At 41.7% G+C, this 22660-nt stretch overlaps 1 protein-coding gene across 1 annotated transcript in view; it reads left to right on the top strand.

Moving 5' to 3' along the window:
• LOC132851492 (protein unc-13 homolog C) overlaps nucleotides 1-22660 on the top strand; it is a 158299-nt gene that overhangs the window by 90056 nt on the left and 45583 nt on the right. Inside the window, exons 20-22 of the mRNA XM_060878406.1 lie at nucleotides 9371-9497; nucleotides 17591-17687; nucleotides 19533-19676. Coding sequence (XP_060734389.1) covers nucleotides 9371-9497; nucleotides 17591-17687; nucleotides 19533-19676 — 368 coding nt within the window. The remainder of the gene's footprint in view (nucleotides 1-9370; nucleotides 9498-17590; nucleotides 17688-19532; nucleotides 19677-22660) is intronic.

Below are 22660 nucleotides of genomic sequence, written 5' to 3'. Positions count from 1 at the left end.
CCTCTCTAGAGTATTGAGCTTCACAATTCAATTTCACGTCTCATACATTTAAAGGTGGGGTCTCCGTTGTTTGAAAGCCAATGTTGACATATAAAATAACCAAAACAAACACGCCCCTAACCCAAATGGGTCCAATCCCTGTATCGATAGCTCCGCCCACACATACATACGTAACCCAGGCAACTAATGGAAAGAAACGTGTCTTTATCATAGCTGAAGGGAAGAACAATACGATTGTAGATAAACAAACAAGCAAAAATGACACACAAACATAATCATGTAAAGGACAAAGGCATATATTAGTTCTGTGTAACAAAGCAAAACCAACGTTACTCACCTATCGAGAAGGAAAAAAGCGCCTCGGCGTCTTAAGTAAAGTTGGTCACATATTCACAGATTGGAGTTTCCCGAGTCAATAACTCCTGAGCTAAACGCTGTTACTACACAAAACACGGTTGTAGCTGCGTCTCTACATTACTACGATAGAAAAGAGGTGTTATTTGTGTAGTAACAGCGTTTAGCTCAGGAGTTATTGACTCAGGAAACTCCAATCTGTGAATATGTGACCAACTTCCTGCTCCTTCAGTTCTCTCCAGCGCTGGAAAGCTGATCCTATATTAACACGTCCTACTTCTTACCTTATCGTAAGTCTTTCTTCTCTTTCTTTCTTTGTTTTTATCCTCCATGTCAATGTTAAAACCGCTTTCTGCTAATGTCACACATGCGCACTGAACACTATCTCCGCCCAAACTGACAAGACACGCCCCTTTCTGCTCATTGGCTACACGTTAGTTTCGTTTTTGTTTTGTTTGTCGGCCCGACTCAGTTTTCTGAAGCGTTTCTCAAACAACGAAGACCCCACCTTTAATGTGCTTGGTATGGTTTCTATAGCAACAGCTCATTCCCAGTGAAGGAGTCTCCAGTGTCAGTGGTTTTTAACAGTCAGGTGTGAAGCTGTAACTTTTGCTCTGTGAGAAAATAACAGTTTGTTGTCACAAAATTTCACAATTCGTTTCAAAGTAACTATAAACTATAAATTTCATTTCTTACATAGAGAATGAGTCAGTGATTGTTATATGTATACATCAGCTGAGGATTCTGGGAGGCGGGGCTTAATTCTGAGCTGATTCATTTCCTCTAACAGCACAACAAAGAGGGATTTATTCCTTACTGCGATTTTGATGGATGTTTTATATTTCTAAGGGAAAATTGCTGCCTTTTCTCAGGCAGAGGTCAGAGGTCAGCAGGAATAAGAGCAGGATTTCAGGTCCTGATGAATCCAGTATTAGGTTTGTGGAGTCCTGGGGATTTTTTTCATCTTCCTGTTTGACCTCAGTGAGACCCTTGATTCAGTTTCTCGGTGCTGATGGTGTTCACTGTGTTTCTCCTAAATGAAAGTGGAAGAAAAGAGTCTGGCTGTAATGACATTTAAAACAGGAAGCGTCTCGATTCGATCTCAGCCCTTCGTTACCGTGACGACTAAAAATCAATCACATGATGTAGTTAGCGTCGGTGAGGCGATTAGTCTCGGGTCGCGGCGGTGAAACGAAACCCAGTTTGAAATGAAAGACAGAGTGTTTTACTCACGTTGTTTTATAAAAAAAAAAAAAAAGGATTTCAAATCCATCATTTCAGCTGCGGAGAAAGCCGGAGTTCGTCGGATGAGACGTTCAACTCGCTCACCTTTTGTCTATTACAGCAGAAAATGAACGCTCACTTTTCATCTTGAAGAAACGTTCATCTTTCCTTCTTCGGCTCAAGACGAATCGACTCTTTGCTAATGAGAAAAAACGGCTAATTAAATTACGGAGCGTAAAACAGACTTGGGCTTTGATTGAGGTCTCGTTAGCGCCGTAAACATTTACCTTTAGCGCTTCATCGCTAGTTCTAGAGATTTAACTGAACACAAGTTTGGAGCATAAAAGGGCTGAAATTTACTGTTAACAATTACAATCAGCAAATAAACAAACACATAAACAAACACATAAATAAATAAATAAATAAATAAATAAATAAATAAATAAATAAATAATTTACAATGTAGATTTTAGTCTATTGTTTACTAGTAGAAGGCTAATTAGAGATTACTGATGTAGCATTAATTGCTTATTGGTCATTAATTAGTCCGGACTCTGCGGATGTACAGTAGGAACACATCCTCAGGACGAACTTGACCTCTGACCTCTGACCTCATTACACATTCATTTAGAAAGTTCGATTTGTAAAGCAACTCGACGATCACAGTCATTTCTCACTGACCAAACTGACGTGTGCTTGCAGTGCATTGTGGGTAATCGACATGTTGGCACCTGGTAGCTCGGCCCCTTTTCCCTCTACGAGTGTTGAGTGAATAATGCTCTGAACACTCGACTCACAGCATAGAGGGCATTTATACAGCTTTGTAAATCACACACACAAACACACACACATACACACAAACATACTGTACACACACACATACACACACATACACACACACACAAACTCACACACATACACACGAACATACTGTACACACACACACACATACACATACATACACACACACACACACACACACACACACACACATACACACACACACACACACACCTGTGCGCACACTCACACACACTACACATTCTCACACACACATACTACACATTCTCACACACACACACCTGTGTGCACACTCACACATACACACTACACATTCTCACACACACACACCTGCACACACACTCACACACACTACAAATTCTCTCACACAAACACTACACATTCTCACACACACACACACACACCTGCACACACACTCACACACCTGCACACATACTCACACACTACACATTCTCTCACACATACACACTACACATTTTCACACACACACCTGCGCACACACCTACACACACTACACATTCTCACACACACACACACACACACACTACACATTCTCACACACACACCTGCACAAACACTCACACACACTACACATTCTCACACACACACCTGCGCACACACTCACACACACTACACATTCTCACACACACACACACACCTGCGCACACACTCACACACACTACACATTCTCACACACACACACACACACCTGCGCACACACTCACACACACTCCCTGTAAATTCACAGCATCATGTTTATAATTCCGTTTAATTTTTTTCCTGTTAGTGTTACCTCAGTGTTACCTCAGTGTTCCTCCCTGAACAGTTCAGTACAGTGAGACTTATTCACGGATGTGTACACATACACAGAGATCGTTCGTCCTAGCGCAAGAGGTGAAATCACAGAGAGAGAGAGAGAGAGAGAGAGAGAGAGAGAGAGAGAGAGAGAGAGAGAGAGAGAGAGAGAGAGAAGAGAACTGTAGGTCATTCGCTCTGTAATTTTCCCAGACAAGGAAGAGAAAATCCCAGACTCTGCGATCTGGATGGAAACAACCTGACATAATAAGACAGGATAAGCGTAATCCCAGACTCGGGTGTAGAATAAATCCCATGTGAACGGAGCTTTAGTCTCCTGATTTGGGATCTTGGTAAGAATCTGGACATGAAGTGTGTTGTGTCAAAAAGATCCAATTAAATAAAATCCTTCTGACTTTTTTTTTCTTTCTCTTGATTGCATCAGAACATCAGTCATGAGCTTATAGTGTATTGTGTGTGTGTGTGTGTGTGTGTGTGTGTGTGTGTGTGTGTGTGTGAGCCAGCGGGGTTCATCTTCTTGTCTTCTTCTTTCCTTTGTTTACCCCGTGGTGTTTTTCTTTCTGAGGATGATGTATGTCTTTGAAGATCTGTGTGTGTGTGTGTGTGTGTGTGTGTGTGTGTTTGTGGCCACAGGAAATCTCACCATCCAAACATGTTCCTGATGACTTTGACAGTAGTAAGGTGCTTGGAAAGGTCATGTTTGTTTATAGCGACTTCTCTCTCAGAGGATGTTTCTGACTTTCTGACTCTTTCTGTGACGAGTCCGAGTCAGTGACTCGAGTCCGAAAGTTCCACAGGGAAAGTGACGTGTATTCATCAGAGTCATACGATGCAAAGCAGAGCATGAAGCAACAAAACTAAACCCCGAATACAGTCCAGACGACTGTGTTCATCTTCCATCTTTTCTTCTCTCACAAACCGCACAGAGGGACGTCATTAAGGTGTGAACATCAGAGCTGGAGCTTCAGTACCACTTTACCATCCAGATCCAGCGTTTATATAAAGCAGAACTGGACGTACCTATAAATGACCTTTATTTATACTCTGGGCAGGTGTATCCTGCCTTGATGCCCGATGACGCCTGAGATAGGCACAGGCTCCCCGTGACCCGAGGTAGTTCGGATAAGCGGTAGAAGATGAATGAGTGAATGAACATGCATTTATAAATATTCCATGTCCTTTAGATTTCAATACATGTTAATAATTTAAATATAAATTTTAATATAAAAATTTATGTTTTTTATTACATTTAATTAATTACGTTAAATATAATTCTGTTTATATATATATATATATATATATATATATATATATATATATATATATATATATATATATATATATATGAGCATGTGAAACACCATCCAGCATATTTTTTTATTTTTATTCAAATTTATCTACAAAAGCATTATGTTTAATTCACCACCAAATCCTTTGGCACTCAAACCCACGTAACCGCTGTACAAAAATCTTCTTCCTAAATTTTCCCTCTATATTTTTACGCATAATTTATCGCAGTATATTATCATGGCTTCTGGTGTTAGAAACGCAAACACTAAAAACTTTAAAAAGTGCTCTTTAGGCTGTCCGTCACGTTGAATAATTCATACTGAGGCATTGTGGGTAAGGAGAGTGGGCGGAGGGATCACTGAGCTTCTCCTCCAGGCATGTTGAAGGTTTTTTTTTTTCTTCCACATCGAGTCGAGTGATCAGAGTGTCACGGTGTCACGATGCATCGTGGTCAAGTCAGGTTTCTGAGGATGATGATGATGATGATGATGATGATGATGTTTACAAATCTCAAGCATGAAATATATGAAATACAAAAACTGTACAAAAATTTTCAGAGACAAATAATCCAGTGTGAGTTGCAGTAGATGTTTTTCCATGTGATATCAGCATAGAAAACCTGGCTCTAACTCTATACTAATTCATTTCCATAACTCATCCCTCCCAGACACGCCTCATGAGCTGCTAGTATTAATATGAGCTGTGACTGAACTCCGATCTCCACTGTGGAACATTTGTTCATTATGTGAAGCTCCACGGTTCTCACGGACTGACAAAGCGCCGCGCTCCTCACACACACGCCTGATGAATGTACACTTCACTCTGAGCTAATGATCTAGAGACGCTGATTAACTTCAGCTCCTAAAGTCAACACCGGAAATATTTTATTTGCTGGTACATGTCAGAATCTTGTGGTCTTGATTTGACAGAGTTTGTATAGCTCCTGCTGATAATATAATTAAAAATTATGTGTCGTCTTAAAGCTGAAGAGTGTTGTCTTAAAGCTGCAGTGTGTAAGGTTTATTGAAGCTACAGTGTGTAAGGTCTATTAAAGCTGCAGTGAGTTTTCTTAAAGCTGCAGTGAGTAAGGTCTATTAAAGCTGCAGTGAGTTTTCTTAAAGCTGCAGTGAGTAAGGTCTATTAAAGCTGCAGTTTGTAAGGTCTATTAAAGCTGTTGTGAGTAAAGTCTATTAAAGTAACGGTGTGTAAGATCTATTAAAGTTGCAGTGTGTAAGGACTATTAAAGCTGCAGTGTGTTTTTTTTAAAGCTGCAGTGTGTAAGGTATATTAAAGCTGCTGTCAGTAAGGTCTATTAAAGTTGCAGTGTGTAAGGTCTATTAAAGCTGCAGTGTGTTTTTTTAAAGCTGCAGTGAGTTTTCTTAAAGCTGCAGTGAGTAAGGTCTATTAAAGCTTCTGTGTGTAAAGTCTATTAAAGTAATGGTGTGTAAGGTCTATTAAAGCTGCTGTGTGTAAGGTCTATTAAAGCTGCTGTCTGTAAGGTCTATTAAAGTTGCAGTGTATAAGGTCTATTAAAGCTGCAGTGTGTTTGTTTAAAGCTGCAGTGTGTAAGGTCTATTAAAGCTGCAGTGTGTTTTCTTAAAGCTGCAGTGTGTAAGGTCTATTAAAGCTGCAGTGTGTTTTTTAAAGCTGCAGTGTGTAAAGTCTATTAAAGCAGTGGTGTGTAAGGTCTATTAAAGCTGCTGTGTGTCTTCTTAAAGCTACAGTCTGTCATTTTTTGTTGTATAAAAATTAAAGTGCACTTTTTTGCAGTGTGCATATTTTAACAAATGGTGAACGCATTTTAAAGACAGAGCACCAATTTGAGAAGCAAGTCTTTCCTTTTCCAGAGCAGCTTGTGTAGTTTATTGGGACACAGACTTCTCAATCCCCAAATCCTTCAGCCAGCTGCTTTATCTGAGGAGATCTATACATTTTGTTTACGTCCTGTTCATCGTTTTTGTGGATTAATCAGAGCCAAGCATCTTGAACTAGATTAGATGTAGTGTTTGTGTTTAAACTGTACAATTCCCTGGCTCGTGCTGCATCAGGTCCAGGTGTCGTATCTCCTCCATCTCTCCTCCCGTGTGATAGCGGCAGACATGAGCGTGTTTACACAGAGCTGTTCACTTTTTTGCAGATACTTAAGGTTGCAGGAATTTGGCATGAAGTCCACAGGGATCTCGCAGCGAGTGGGTTTAGAAAAAAGAAGGAGAAACATTTGGAGCGATTGGATTGATTAAGTCCTACATCTAAATATGCAGGTGTTAGATTCAATCCCAGCCGTCATGTTACACATTCACACAAAAGCGCCACAGAATTCTTATCTTTGATTGGTCAGACTGTGCATCTGCAAATCCCAGCTTTATATAAACATGACTTTATGGTTACTATAGTAACAGATTATAATCAGGAACTCAGTACAGATATATCACTTTGAGCAGAAGAAACACAGACATTAACAGACGGAAACACTGACATTAACAGACAAACACAGATATTAACAGACAAAACCACAGACATTAACAAGAAGAAATAAATATATTAACGAGAAGACATACAGACATTGACAAGTAGAAACACAGACATTAGTGATGAGAAACTCAGACATTAATGAGAAGAAACAGACAATCACAGACATTAACAGACAGAAACACTGACATTAACAGACAAACACAGACATTAACAGACAGAAACACTGACATTAACAGACAAACACAGACATTAACAGACAAACACAGACACTAACAGACAGAAACACTGACATTAACAGACAGAAACACTGACATTAACAGACAAACACAGACATTAACAGACAAACACAGACATTAACAGACAAACACAGACATTAACAGACAGAAACACTGACATTAACAGACAAACACAGACATTAACAGACAGAAACACTGACATTAACAGACAAACACAGACATTAACAGACAAACACAGACATTAACAGACAGAAACACTGACATTAACAGACAAACACAGACATTAACAGACAAACACAGACATTAACAGACAAACACAGACATTAACAGACAGAAACACTGACATTAACAGACAAACACAGACATTAACAGACAGAAACACTGACATTAACAGACAAACACAGACATTAACAGACAAACACAGACATTAACAGACAGAAACACTGACATTAACAGACAAACACAGACATTAACAGACAAACACATACAATAACAGACAGAAACACTGACATTGACAGACAAACACAGACACTAACAGACAGAAACACTGACATTAACAGACAAAAACTGACATTAACAGACCAACACAGACATTAGCAGACAGAAACACAGACATTAGCAGACAGAAACACAGACATCAGCAGACAGAAACACAGACATTAACAGACAAAAGCACAGACATTAGCAGACAAAAACACAGACATTAACAGACAGAAACACTGACATTAGTGATGAGAAACACAGACATTAACAGACAAAAACACTGACAGCACCATTAACCCTGAGAATTGAGATGTTAGCATGATAATTATATAAATGTGTGTCTATGGTTTCTATAGTAACAACATACATGTAGCGATTATCACATTAAAATATGTCTAATATTTGATTTCTTTTACAAAGGATTGAAGCAGAACTGTTCAGGAAACCAGTCAGTGTTTGTCTGTCTTTTCCTCCATCTTTTAGCTGATCTTCTCGTACCTAATTCATCCTCTCCTCACTCCTCCTCACTCGCTCTGGTATTCGCTCTGTCACTTCTTCTCCCTTCCAGCCTTCATCCAACCCTACTTTCATTATCTGACCCGTCACAGCTTATCACCGGCTTCTCTGCCAGAGTCACAGCACATCAGCTCAGCGGGGTTAGCGGGTTAGCGAGCGCAGACCGCTGGCAGGCTCAGGCGCGCCGTGTTAGAATGCAATACCACGGGTCTTTTAGCAGCCAGAAACACAGGGGTATTAACAAGAAGAGAAAGAGCATTAGCAGGAAGCAATACAGACATTCACCAAGAAATCACAGGAGTATTAGCGACAGAGACACAGACGCTTTAGCAGGGATAAACACAGAGGTGTTAGCAGGCAGAGACACTTACATCAGGAAAAAGAAATACAAGGATATACTAAAAATAAACTCAACAACACACAGGTAGAAAGAGAAAGTTTATTTATACGTACATAGAAATAGTTAGGCTAGTTTTATGAACTGCACAGATTAGCAAGAGAAACACACAGCCGTTGGCAGAAAGAAGCCCTGAAGTTAGCGACGAGAAGCACGGTGGTCAGATTAGCAGGCAAAAATGTTTACATTAACCAAGAAGAAACACAAGTATATTAGCAAGTTGATATACATTAGCAAAGAGAAACACAGACATTAGAAAGGAGAAAGACAGACATTAGTGAGGAGAAACACAGGCATTAGCATTAGAAAAACAGACAGCAGACAGAAGTACAGACATTAGCAAAGAGAAACACAGACTATTAGATTAGCCAGGAGAATCAAGAAGTTATTAGCATTAGAAGCAGCCATTAGCCAGGAAAAACTCAGGGGTTTTTAGTAGGCAGAATCACTGGAGCTTTAGCAAGAAGAACCGCAGAGATATTAGAAGTCAGAAACATGTATGCTAGCAAGAGGAACACAGATATTAGCTGTGTACATGAAACACAGCTGTAACAGCATGTGCTTGTGTTACCATGTGTTAGGAAGAGTTAGCATACACAAAGAAACGGATGTTAGCATAAACATTCATAAATTCCTCTAAATCCACTTTATTACCTGTCGTGTTCTGTTAGCAAACTATCACTGTTCTGACTGTTAGGTTATGATTAGCATGTTTAGGGAACATTTAGCTAAATAAACAAACTATAAGTTGATGCTAAGTTCCTTTTTTTCCTGCAAACAGAACACGAGAAACATCGGCTATGCAAGAGCACAGAGTACATGAACCTGCACTTCAAAGTCAAATGGTTCTACAACGAGTATGTGAGAGACCTTCCATCCTTCAAGGGGACTCCTCCGGAATATTCCCTGTGAGTAACACACACACACACACACACACACACACACACACACACACACACACACACACACACTCTCACTCACACACTCTCACTCACACTCACATACACACTCAAACTCTCAAACACACTCACACACACACTCACACTCTCTCTCACACGCACACACTCACTCACACACTCACACACACACTCTCTCACTCACACACACTCACACACTCTCGCACTCTCAAACACACTCTCACACACACTCACACTCTCTCACTCACACACACACACACACTCACACTCTCTCACTCACACACACTCACACTCTCAAACACACACACAAACACACTCTCACTCACACTCACACTCTCTCACACACACTCACACTCTCAAACACACTCTCACACACACAAACACACTCTCACTCACACTCACACACACACTCACACTCTCAAACACACTCACACACACTCACACTCTCTCACTCACACACACTCTCACATACACACACACTCTAACAAACACTCACACTCTCACACACACTCACACTCTCAAACACTCTCACACACTCACACTCTCTCTCTCACACACACACACACTCACACTCTCACTCACACACACACTCACACTCTCAAACACTCTCACACACTCACACTCTCTCTCTCACACACACACACACTCACACTCACACACACACTCACACTCTCACTCACACACACACACTTACACACACTCTCACACACACTCACACACCCATTCACACTCTCTCACTCACACACACACTCACACATGCACACACAGACAAACACACTCTTACACACACACACACACACACACACACACACACACACACTAAATATCTGTCTTTATCTGTTTGTCCTTTACTCAGAGCCAAGGTCCGTAATTCAGAAGTTATGAGATTTGCCGTTGTTTATCTGCTCAACATCACAGCTGAACTTCACATCCAGTTTCACATTCGGTTTATTGCAGCAGTCCCTAAATAAACTTTTCATTTTTCCAGGTTTCCTTTTTCGTAATGTCTCATATAATCTCAGTGTCATCAACCATCTTGGTTTTGTGACAAAACTGGATCCGATTGAAAGAAAGTATTAAGTTGCCTGGAAGTGTCCATGATCTCCAATCCCTAGATGAAAAGGTGTGTCCATTGTGTCTTTGTCCTAGTAAAGGAAGAGGTATGACCTCTGCACCTGTTCAGGGAGGAAGGTGTGGCTCTGTGGCTCCACCCTAGTTGAGGAGGTGTGGCTTCAATGCTGTCTGTCCTAGTAAAGGTGTGGCCTCTGTATTGTCAGACACAGTGAAGGGTGTGTGGCCTCTATAGTGTCAGTCACAACGACGGGGGCGTGGCCTTTATATTGTCAGTCACAGTTAAGGGGGCGTGGCCTATATGAGCAGCAGTACAGTATTATGACATGTCTGAATGAAGGTTATGTTAAATTGCAGCATACGTTGATAACGTTGTTCCATCTCACTTAATGGACATTACTCTGTGTGTGTGTATGTGTGTGTGTGTGTGTGTGTGTGTGTCCATGCGCGCGTGTGTGTATCCTAGCAACGAGGTGATGCATCATATTCTTCGAAACCCGTCTCTAACTGATTCCTTTCAGTGCTGAATTAAGGACAATTGATTTATTAGACAGCAAGGCATCATGTCAGCTGCCATCTGTTTCGGACACACCTGATGACCTCACGCTAAATTAACTGCCATTTAGGATGGCAGTTCACATACACACACACACACACACACACACACGCTTTCTCTGATTCTTATTTTTCTGTCTCACGAACACACACCTCAGCATCTGTCTTTCTAACATCCTGAATCACACACACACACACACCCCCACAGAATTACCTATCATCTATCCGAGCCCATTTTGCCCGGGCAGGCTGCCCTTTTCTCCGGATCTTGGCACTAAAACGACGTCTAATCCATTAGAGACAGTTGGGAGAGCGACAGGGGTGGGACGACGGCGCGGGCCGAGTCTCAGGCCACGACGACACACCTGTCAATCAAAATACACACACACCTCGAGTGGGATTGATTTTCCTGCTGAGAGCAGACAGAAGAGGAGAGCTGCTGCGGCTGTGCTATTTATTAACATCAATCTCAGTGGCGCGGTCTGAAATACAACAATACACGGATCTGAAGAGTCGGCACACCGTCACTAAACGACCTGTCGGCTCAGATTCCAGCACGGGTTTGATCTGTCAGAGCCGCAGAACTCTTGTGTTCATACAGTACAAAATCACAGCTCCTAAGATCTCTGTACTCATGACCCATATTACACATTTAAACTGATTAAATTCAGACGTGTTTTTTCAAACCAGCGAACTCTCTCCTGAGAGACGATTCAACAACCCAATCATCACAAGGAAGAAAAAGAATCATTTATTTTATATCAAGTATAACGTGTGGGGGCACGGTGGGTTAGTGGTTAGCACGTTCGCCTCACACCTCCAGGGTTGGGGGTTCGATTCCCGCCTCCACCTTGTGTGTGTGGAGTTTGCATGTTCTCCCCGTGCCTCGGGGGTTTCCTCCGGGTACTCCGGTTTCCTCCCCCGGTCCAAAGACATGCATGGTAGGTTGATTGGCATCTCTGGAAAATTGTCCGTAGTGTGTGAGTGTGTGAGTGAATGAGAGTGTGTGTGTGTGTGCCCTGCGATGGGTTGGCACTCCGTCCAGGGTGTATCCTGCCTTGATGCCCGATGACGCCTGAGACAGGCACAGGCTCCCCGTGACCCGAGGTAGTTCGGATAAGCGGTAGAAGATGAGTGAGTGAGTGTATAGGGTTAACGTGTGCAGAAAATGGGTTTTTCTTACTCGTGTAGGAGACTCTTGTTAATAGGCGAATAGAAATCGAACGATTTGTATAAACATGACGTTTGACAAAAATTGATGCAACATTTATGAATCAAAAATAAAAAGTCTGTCATGGTTTCATCATCATTCGTGAGTTATTAGTAAGATTACAGATAACATTTTGTTTCTATATGTGGACATTTTCTTCAAATGTTGACCACAACTTTCTTTAACAACCTTGCAGATGCAGCCGGTTTATAAGCTGAAATATTTCAGTTACCCAACAGAAGTCATGATGCTGTCCTTCTGTCTCACATCCCAAAATCAGTTCCTCCAGGATTTCACAGCAGGTCACTACAGAAGTGTTTTAAAAGAGGAGTCCTGGGCTTGTGGATTCAACATCCCCAGTAGATTTACGAGAGAGAGGGAGAGAGAGAGAGAGAGAGAGAGAGAGAGAGAGAGAGAGAGAGAGAGAGAGAGAGAGAGAGAGAGAGAGAGGGAGAGACTGAGAGGGAGAGAGAGAGAAAGAGGGAGAGAGAGAGAGAGAGAGAGAGAGAGAGAGAGAGAGAGAGAGAGAGAGAGAGAGAGAGAGAGAGAGAGAGAGACGGAGAGAGAGAGAGAGAGAGAGAGAGAGAGAGAGGGAGAGAGAGAGAGAGAGAGAGAGAGAGAGAGAGAGACTGAGAGGGAGAGAGAGAGAGAGAGGGTGAGAGAGAGAGAGAGACTGAGAGGGAGGGAGAGAGAGACTGAGAGGGAGAGAGAGAGACTGAGAGAGAGAGAGGGAGAGAGAGAGAGAGAGACAAAAAGAGGAGTCCTGGGCTTGTGGATTCAACATCCCCAGTAGATTTACGAGAGAGAGAGAGAGAGGGAGAGAGAGAGAGAGAGGGAGAGAGAGAGAGAGAGAGAGAGACTGAGAGGGAGAGAGAGAGAGAGAGAGAGAGAGAGAGAGAGAGAAAAGCAGGAAAATCAAACATTTTTGGCTGCAGCAATCACAAAATACTGCGAAACCCTGGAGGAACCACCAAAATAACCACTGAGTCATCCCCATACTGTCACTGTGCAACATTAAAGCATGCATCTGCAAAAGAAAAGAGCTCAAGAACATTAAAATAAAATAATTTTAATTCAAAGAATCAGATAAAAATCAGATCTTGTCTTCATGTCTCTCCTCCTGCTCTGTAAACGCTACCTCACCCGGAGCAGAGGAGTCGACAAAGTGATAAAGTCCTGTATGTTAAGATGAATATATTACATGTGTCCTGATATCTAACGCATCTAACGTGACTCTCTATAAATCACTGAGTCATGAGGAAAAAACCTGGTCAGTAAACATGTCTGAGTGAATAACAAACCTGAGGGTTTCAGCAGCACTTCAGTGTTTTACACTTATTGCCTCAAGCTGTGTTCCTGTTTCTCTCATTGGTTTAATTCATACAGCACTTAATTTTGTTTTTAACTACAAATGTTTATTTCTTTTATTTTACTGAGAGAGGAGTGAGGCTATGAGGTGACTGTTTTTATTTATTTATTTATTCGTTTATTTTGTATTATTTTTTTTTTTTAATTTTGGTCTCAATTTGTGTATACAGTAATGTAACAGAGAGAAATTCACAGATTTTTTACTTAAATAAATGAATAGATTTAAAAAAAAAATAAAAAATTTCAACAGTCAATAAAAAAAAATGAATGAATTTGAAAATATATAAATATAAATATAAATATAAATATAAATATAAATATAAATATAAATATAAATCAACAAATAATGTTGAGATTTCCGCAGTTAGTGGACCGACTGGTTTAATAAAAGTTGAGATTATGATGTCAGGTGTTTTTAGTGTTCAGTACGTTAACCTTTCACCCTCAGGGCTGGGGTTCTGTCTCTGCTCCAAAGTGTGTGTGTGTGTGTGTGTGTGTGTGTGTGTGTGTGGATGGATGGATGGATGGGACTGCTGTGGGCCTTCTGGAGACTGTCACACTGTTGCGTCACTTCAGCAGGAAAGGAATTAATTATTTATTAGTGTTAAGTCTGTAATGAACTCTGACCTGCTGTAAAAAGGACATAATTTACATTGACATCATTTCCTGTCCAGTGTCACCTAAATGAGGATGAGGTTCACTTCTGAGTCTGGTTCCTCTCAAGGTTTCTTCCTCATATCATCATCACCTCAGGCTTGATCATTAAGGATAAATGTTAGTGATAAAAAAAAAATTAATTTCAACTTCAAGGCTTCTTTGAGACAATGTGAACTGTTAAAATCGCAATAAAAATAAATTGAATTGAATCGAATTGAATTGAGGGGTCACGGTGGCTTAGTGGTTAGCACGTTCGCCTCACACCTCCAGGGTTAGGGGTTCGATTCCCACCTCCACCTTGTGTGTGTGGAGTTTGCATGTTCTCCCCGTGCCTCGGGGGTTTCCTCTGGGTACTCCGGTTTCCTCCCCCGGTCCAAAGACATGCATGGTAGGTTGATTGGCATCACTGGAAAATTGTCCGTAGTGTGTGAGTGCGTGAGTGAATGAGAGTGTGTGTGTGCCCTGTGATGGGTTGGCACTCCGTCCAGGGTGTATCCTGCCTTGATGCCCGATGACGCCTGAGAGGCACAGGCTCCCAGTGACCCGAGGTAGTTCGGATAAGCGGTAGAAAATGAATGAATCAATGAATTGAATTGAATTGAATGGATGTTTACGTTGCTCTCAGTGTCACCAGCACACTGATGTTATTATAAACTGTAATATGATTATATTATATCTCACTCTGTGTAACCATCAGTTTCTACATCACATCTTCGATCTGATTCACGAACCCTGGGCGTAGCTTCACGCTTCCGTTCCAGCCAATCAGGAGACGGCATTGTTAGTTCCTGACTGAAATAAATCGACACGATTTGAGATGCGTGTGAAATTAGTGAGGAAATTGTGCAGTGAAAAGAAGCTGAGGGCTGCAGAGTTCCTGCACGTTTCTGGAACACGTTTTCGTTTTATTGCATGCGTCATGTGCATAAATTCAGCTTCCTTCACCGCGGCTGTCGCTGATATCTCTCGAGCCATGTGGTGTTTACGCTCGCACCTCCGTGAGCTGTGAATTCCCAGCATGCTTTTTGTAACCTCTTCACCATCACCACACACACACACACACACACACACTGTCTCTCTCCACCCTGGCCGTAACCGTGTGCCATACGCTTCAATTCCCAGACAGGTCGTATTTAACGGTGCCCCTTTCTCCTTCTGATTTACGGTTGGATGTATGGCCAGGGCTTTTAATGAGAAACGACTTGCTGTCCTCATATATAAACTCACAGCTCATATCTGTGGATTTATGGAGTCATTATTTGAGAGAAGCAGCTTTTTTATGTCATGGGAACAACATGAGCTGAGCAGGGCATCATTACAAACCTCGGTGTCACCCCTTGCGTAGGCCACTAGAGGCTGAACAGCGAGAGGAGCTTTCTCAGCTTCGTGTCACTGGGTTTATTCGTGTCTAGGATAATTACCATTTTAGCTGCTGCTTTTTTTTTACACTGCAACCTTGTTGCCCTTATTGTGAACACTCGAGCTTGTCTTTTTCCCTGGACAGAGTATTCATTCTCCTCTAACCTCAGCAGCCGCATTGCTTCTCTTATACCGCTTGTTCTTTTCTTATTTAATGTACAGTGTGCAGTGTAGAGCGTTCGGTCCTACAGAGATACGGTGATAAGGCAACATAATATATCACAAAATTACTATAAATGTTCTGAGAGACACAAAATTGCTAAAAGAACACTTGTGTATTTAAAAACGTGTGATTTTTTTGAATGTTTAAAAAATAGGGGGTCACGGTGGCTTAGTGGTTAGCACGTTAGCCTCACACCTCCAGGGTTGGGGGTTCGGTTCCTGCCTCCACCTTGTGTGTGTGTGGAGTTTGCATGTTCTCCCCGTGCCTCGGGGGTTTCCTCCGGGTACTCCGGTTTCCTCTCCCAGTCCAAAGACATGCATGGTAGGTTGATTGGCATTTCTGGAAAATTGTCCGTAGTGTGTGATTGCGTGAGTGAATGAGAGTGTGTGTGTGTGTGTGCCCTGTGATGGGTTGGCACTCTGTCCAGGGTGTATCCTGCCTTGATGCCCGATGACGCCTGAGATAGGCACAGGCTCCCCGTGACCCGAGGTAGTTCAGATAAGCGGTAGAAGATGAGTGAGTGAGTGAGTGAGTGAATGTTTAAAAAATATTTTACAATTTTCAAAATAAATCATAGATAAAACAATAGATAATATAAAAAGATTTCAATAAAAAAAATCACTAAAAATAGCTACAATAAAAAAGTAGACACAGAATCGCAGTAGATGGTTTGAAGGATCAGCTCATTTGTGGTCTTATGCTACTGATACTATACACTGTGTTTGTTCACTACATAGTGTAGAACATTCTGGTCTTTTACATCCTTTACTTAATGTCCTACATGAACAGCTTAAGATTCATCCTGTGTCCTGTGATACATTGCGCAAAACAATCTCTGTAATAGCGGCGATCGGTAAAAAGTATTGACACCCTCGGCTCTGTTTTTCCGGCCTGTATTACAGGACGTACCACGAATCAATAAAGACAAACACCTTTAATGAGTAATGAGACTGATTGGATGTGATGGAAGACAGGCGTTCGGCCAGGGTACAGGTCAGGTCTAGGTTTGTTTTTGTTATCGTGTCACGCTACACAATCTACATGGATATTTGTGGATATTTTTGGTGAAGCTAACAGTGACACAGAAGGCGTCGAAGAACAAACACTGTGTCAGCGATGCCGCTGTGTTGAAAATGATCCGCTGTGCGAATAATATCTGCTCAGCAGCCATCATAGAGTGGTACAGTAGGGCAGAAGGGGGCCAATACATAGTGCAGTGCAGCAGATGGCTGCAGTCTGTGATTGAAACTGGTTTGATGTCTGAAAACTGGGGGCCTGTTTGTGTGTGTGGAAAATGTCTAAAGCACCAGAGAATCCAGATGGAAGTCTCTTTTTTCAGCCTGGGCCTCGTACCTGCGAACAATTCTGGTGACCTGACATCCAACTGGCTGGAAAAATCCAGATGAACTTTAACTTTAAGGTGCCAGATTACGGTATGTTTTCTACAGTAGAGGAGGAACGATGGGACGGTTACAAACACAGCTGTGATAAACGGTTCCAAGCATGTCTTCTCACTGAGCAAACAAAGCGAGTGTGCTTCTTCAGCACTTTCCTCCCGCAGTGTCAACGCAGATCAGTGTGAAAGCTCTAAATCCTGAACGAATACACAACATCAAAGGGTGTGAATCTGTCTCTCGGCAGGTGGTTCGAGCCTTTTGTTATTCAGTGGCTGGATGAGAATGAAGACGTCGCCATGGATTTCCTCAACGGGGCCCTGGAGAGAGACAAGAAAGATGGGGTGAGTCGTCTCCTCTCGGAGCTCTGTTCGATTTTCCGATAGGATGCAAGACAGATGAGTGCCATATCATCAGCCTTATCAGGTTTTTAAGCCTCTGACTCCACCAGGCATCACACACACTTCCATAGACTCCGTGGATTAAGAGCGTTACGAACATACGCCGTGGTTCTTCTCACGTTACGCAAACAAAACCCCACAGAGTTCTGAGTGTATTATCCTGTTAATTGCTACAAGCCCACAACATCTGCAGAAGTCATCTGGTGACTTTGATAGGGCTCTTGATATTAGAGCGGCTTTTTTGCGTACGAATAACACAATTATCTGTTAGAATTTCAGATGTCTTGTTATTAATTGGTAATAAAAAAAAAGAGTCCCATCTTTGCAGTAATCACTCATCCCACAGGGGCAGGAAGGAATGCTGCAGGACGCTGACTGACATTTAAAGTTCTGTCACTGTCAGTTCACAAAAAAAAAATAAAGATGTTATTCTGTACTAAATCTGCATTTCTTCAATTAATACTCTGGCTCTGTCAGCCATTTTCATAAAATGCACCAAACCCTGCATAGCATGTAGCATCGGCTAAAGAGCCACAAGGGTATCTCTGAGAATGGACTATGAGCTAATTTATCATTGAATGTCGTTAGCTACACGATCTGAGACGTACAGCTTGAAGACATCCGTGTTTAGTAACCCCGTGTTCTTTGTCAGGCTGGTAATTATCTGATAAAATTTGTTATTAGCTCGAACCTTTAAATATATTTCTATATTCTTTTAATATCCTATTGCTTTATATTGCTAGGGTCCCTGGATCCCAAATCACTGTACATCGCCCTACATTCTCCCCATGTTCCCCATCCTATGTTCCTTTAGTGGTATATACCTAGGGTTCTATGTTCCCATAGCTTTACCAAATTTTCCCCAAACCCTATATTTCCAGCACTCTGGGTTCTTAAGAACCAAGTCCTATACTACTAACGTCCTGCTTTTTTTCACCTATGTTCCCATATGCCTGTATTCCCAAGACTCTACACCCTACATCCTCAGGGCTTGACATTCTCCAGAGCATAAGACTCCCCTTATCTCCCCAAACCCCACCTGTTTCCATAGCTGTACTGTATATTCCCATAACCCATTTTAACCAAGACCTAGAACCCTAGATTCCCATGACCCTGTTTTGGCAAGTTTTTTAGTTTCAGAGTCCTGTGTTACTGGGGCTCTGTATTTCCAGCTCCATCTATTTTCTAGATGCTGTCCTCTTTTGCCTTGGGTTCTAGGTTTCAATAACCCTATATTTCCAGGAACCTATTTTGACAACAAACTATATTCCCAGGGCCCTACATTTGTAATCCATACAGTAATGTAAGGGTCTATATTTCCCCATATTCTTCCTGCCCTAAGTTCCCATAGCTCTAGTGTACATTCCCATGATCTATTTCCCTAAGGCCCTATAATTTCAATGTTCATTGTTATCACAGATCTACATGTCCTGGGCCTTTTATTTTCCAAGTCTTGCTTTCTTTACCTAGGGTCCTACGTTTCTATATCCAGGACCCGCTTTTTCTAACGTCTTAGGGTCTGGAGCACGTCTTAGGATCCTATGTTCGCAGGTCCCTGTATTATTAATGTTGTACATTCCCATCTCTATTTTACTGGTACTGTATGTCCTCTTTCTCATGTCTTATCCAGTTTCCAGGCTCTCGGGAACCGAGGCACCTGGGGTCGTTCTTTATGTGATGCGGCATAGACCCTCCCAATCACACACTACTTCACTGTTTCAATACTAATAAGTCTCCATTATAACAAAGACGATGTCTTCCTCCATCTCTCTATCTTTCTTCCCGCAGTTCCAGCAGACGTCTGAGCATGCTCTGTTCTCCTGCTCTGTGGTGGACGTGTTTACGCAGCTCAACCAGAGCTTCGAGATCATCAAGAAACTTGAGTGCCCGAACCCTCAAGCCCTCGCTCACCTCATGTGCAGATTTGCTAAAGTGAGTGTCCCAGTCTGCCTATTAAAAAGCATTAAAGACTCGAGGGAAGAGAAAGTCCTGAGGCTCTGGATCTCATAATTGCTGAGCTGAAGTAATTCAATAAGTGATAGCTCAGTGATGAAGGTGTTAAACTAGTGATCAGAAGGTTGAGAGTTTGAATCCCAGGACCACCAAGCTGCCACTATCGAACCCTTAACCCTTAATTGCTCTTTCTTGGCATTATAAGACACACTATGAGCCTTAAATATACTGATATTTTAAGACATCTTTAAAATGTTCTAGGTGTAAAATCACATGTTCGACGTTATACACTGCACTTTAAATGTGTTTTTTCGACACAGAGTGAGAACATATTGAGTTGCGTGTCATATTAGTGTGTTAGCAGGACAGCTCGGTTTCACTTTCTGCCTGTCAGAGCGACGACGCTCGGAAACTGCGCCGTATGTCTGATTACGGTGTGGACAGATACTCATACACACACACACACATGCACGGATGGACGATTAGGTAATACCATCCCATCCATCGAGCGCTGTTATCCTAGAATCCTGTCCTGCCTGTCTCTACTGAATGCAAATGAATTGCAAAGGGCAAACCCATTCTTCATTGCTGTCTCTCTGCCTCATACATAAACCCACATACGCACACACAAACACACACACACACACACACACGTATAGAGTTATGTCTCAGCCACTCTAACTGGCCTGTGGGAGAAGCGATGGAGAGGAACAGCACTGTGCTTTCGAGCGCTGTGTTTTAACTCTGTAATTAAGAAATGACAGAGTGTGTGTGAGCGAGAGAGCAGTAAAGGAGGAGAGAGAGAGAGAGAGAGAGAGAGAGAGAGAGAGAGAGAGAGAGAGAGAAAACCGTACTTCAGGATGGTTAACAAAAAGATTAATTCCATCATTCACCTGCCAACCGATCCTGAGGAATTCTTAGTGGCTTTATTTATTGATTTCCGGTCTGGTTTATTCTGCACCTTGAGCTAAGATAAATACTGTATTATTAATGAATCTTGATCTAATGAACAGATAAAAGCCTTCCTGCATCCCATCTTTATCTAATACAACAGGTACTAACAATAACATTGTAATATTTCCACATAAGCTTTATGATTTATGTTTGTTCTCCGTCTCTGGATGACTCAGTAACCACAATCCTCAGAGCTCTGAGTCTCATTAAGCAGCAGTTCAGACTTCAGACTACGCCTCGCTCTCGTGCACTTTTATTTTTGAATAATGAAGTTGCAGCGTAGTTACTGAATAATGGAGAGTAGTTACTGAGTAATATATTTTAAGTAATATGCTTTAAGGAATATGATGATTAATTCGGAATAGCATCATCACTAACGCTAACAAGCTCCTCGCTGCCCAGTTAGGAAACCTGACTGTTCATATCTGGCACCACAGAATATTAGATCTTGTTAAGTAGCTTGTTCAGAATACTGTTAGTTAAATATGAACAAATGAGGTGCGTCTCAAATTGCATACTTAATGTACACGTACGCTTTTCTACACCAGTCTGTAGTGTTAAAGGTGGGGTCTCCGTTGTTTGAGAAATGCTTCAGAAAACTGCGTTGGGCCGCCAAACGTAACAAAAACACAACTAACGTGTAGCCAATGAGCAGAAAGGGGCGTGTTTTGTCAATATGGTTCTAGGTTTTGACCGTCTCCTTCCACGTGAAACGGAGCTAAACCTTTCACGGTACAACACACAGTACTACAAAAACACGTTTGTATTACCATAGTGTTACTCATTGAGTTTATTTATTGATTAAAATATACCCTTGGTCAGCTGCCCCAGCAGGTTCTGCCATAATAGTTGTCTAGGTTATACTTGGGTTATACTTGTCTGGTGTATGTGTGGGCGGAGCTATCAAAACAGGGGTGGGACCCATTTGGGTTAGGGGTGTGTTTGTTTTGGTGATTTCAAATGTCAACATTGGCTTTCAAACAACGGAGACCCCACCTTTAGTAGTATGGAATAGAATGTTAGACACTTCATCACTCTACACTTCTCAGAGGAAAAGGGGCGAGGCTATTTTTCTTGAAAAAAATTTCAAGATGGTCGACAACACAAACAAATAAACAAATTTATCCTATGCATATATTTTTTAATATCTTAAAAATTCCACATATTAACTAATAGCTGTAGCATGTGCATCTGATGTCATTCACCGTCAACTGGGAAACTTCCTGTCTAGTATAAAAGTGTTATAGGGTGTCACTATAAGTGTTCCATCCAAGACAATGCAGCCCTTCCGATGTTCATACACTAGACACTAAAGTACATAGTGCACAGTGTGAGTTGGTAGTAAGTTATTTGGGACGCAGCTATATTATATCACCGTTAGCATCACGACTAGTGCGTCCGACGTTAATAATCAAATGTTAATTGAAAAATTGGGACAATACATGTGTCATGAACACGAAACAGAGCGGACCCAAACGCAGGATAGCATAAATCAAAGCAAAGCAACAAAAAGCCCAAAGCAACGCGGCACAGTTAAATACACAAGACAATGAGAACAATAAGGATCAGGTGTGATGACAGGGAGGAGCAGACGAAGGCGGGGCAGACACGTGACGAGAAACATAAACAAGTGCACGTGGCCAGAGTCCGGGCAGAGTCCTTACATAAACAGCGCGAAGCCGCAAACTCATTGTGAATATTTTAAAGGCGTAACAGCTGATGAAAAAGCAGAGACAATTGTAGACGAAAATGAAGAGAGATTTTATCTTAGATTTTATTTTATACAAAACATTTTCGTCTCGTCTTTTTTCGTCAACAATAATGCATGTTAATTTAGTCTTAGTCAGCGTTTTTGGACAGTGGTGCAGTCTTGTCATCGTCTCGTCTTAGTCATGAAAAAAAGGTTGTTGACGAACATATTTCGTCTCGTCTCGTCTGACGAAATTAACACTACTATAGAAACCATGAAACGTTATTAAACCTGCGATGTGTTAGAGCTGCTGTTCTAG

This window comes from Tachysurus vachellii, chromosome 9 (assembly GCF_030014155.1).
Source record: "Tachysurus vachellii isolate PV-2020 chromosome 9, HZAU_Pvac_v1, whole genome shotgun sequence".
NCBI lineage: Eukaryota > Metazoa > Chordata > Actinopteri > Siluriformes > Bagridae > Tachysurus > Tachysurus vachellii.
This window is presented reverse-complemented; position numbering and strand designations above follow the sequence as displayed.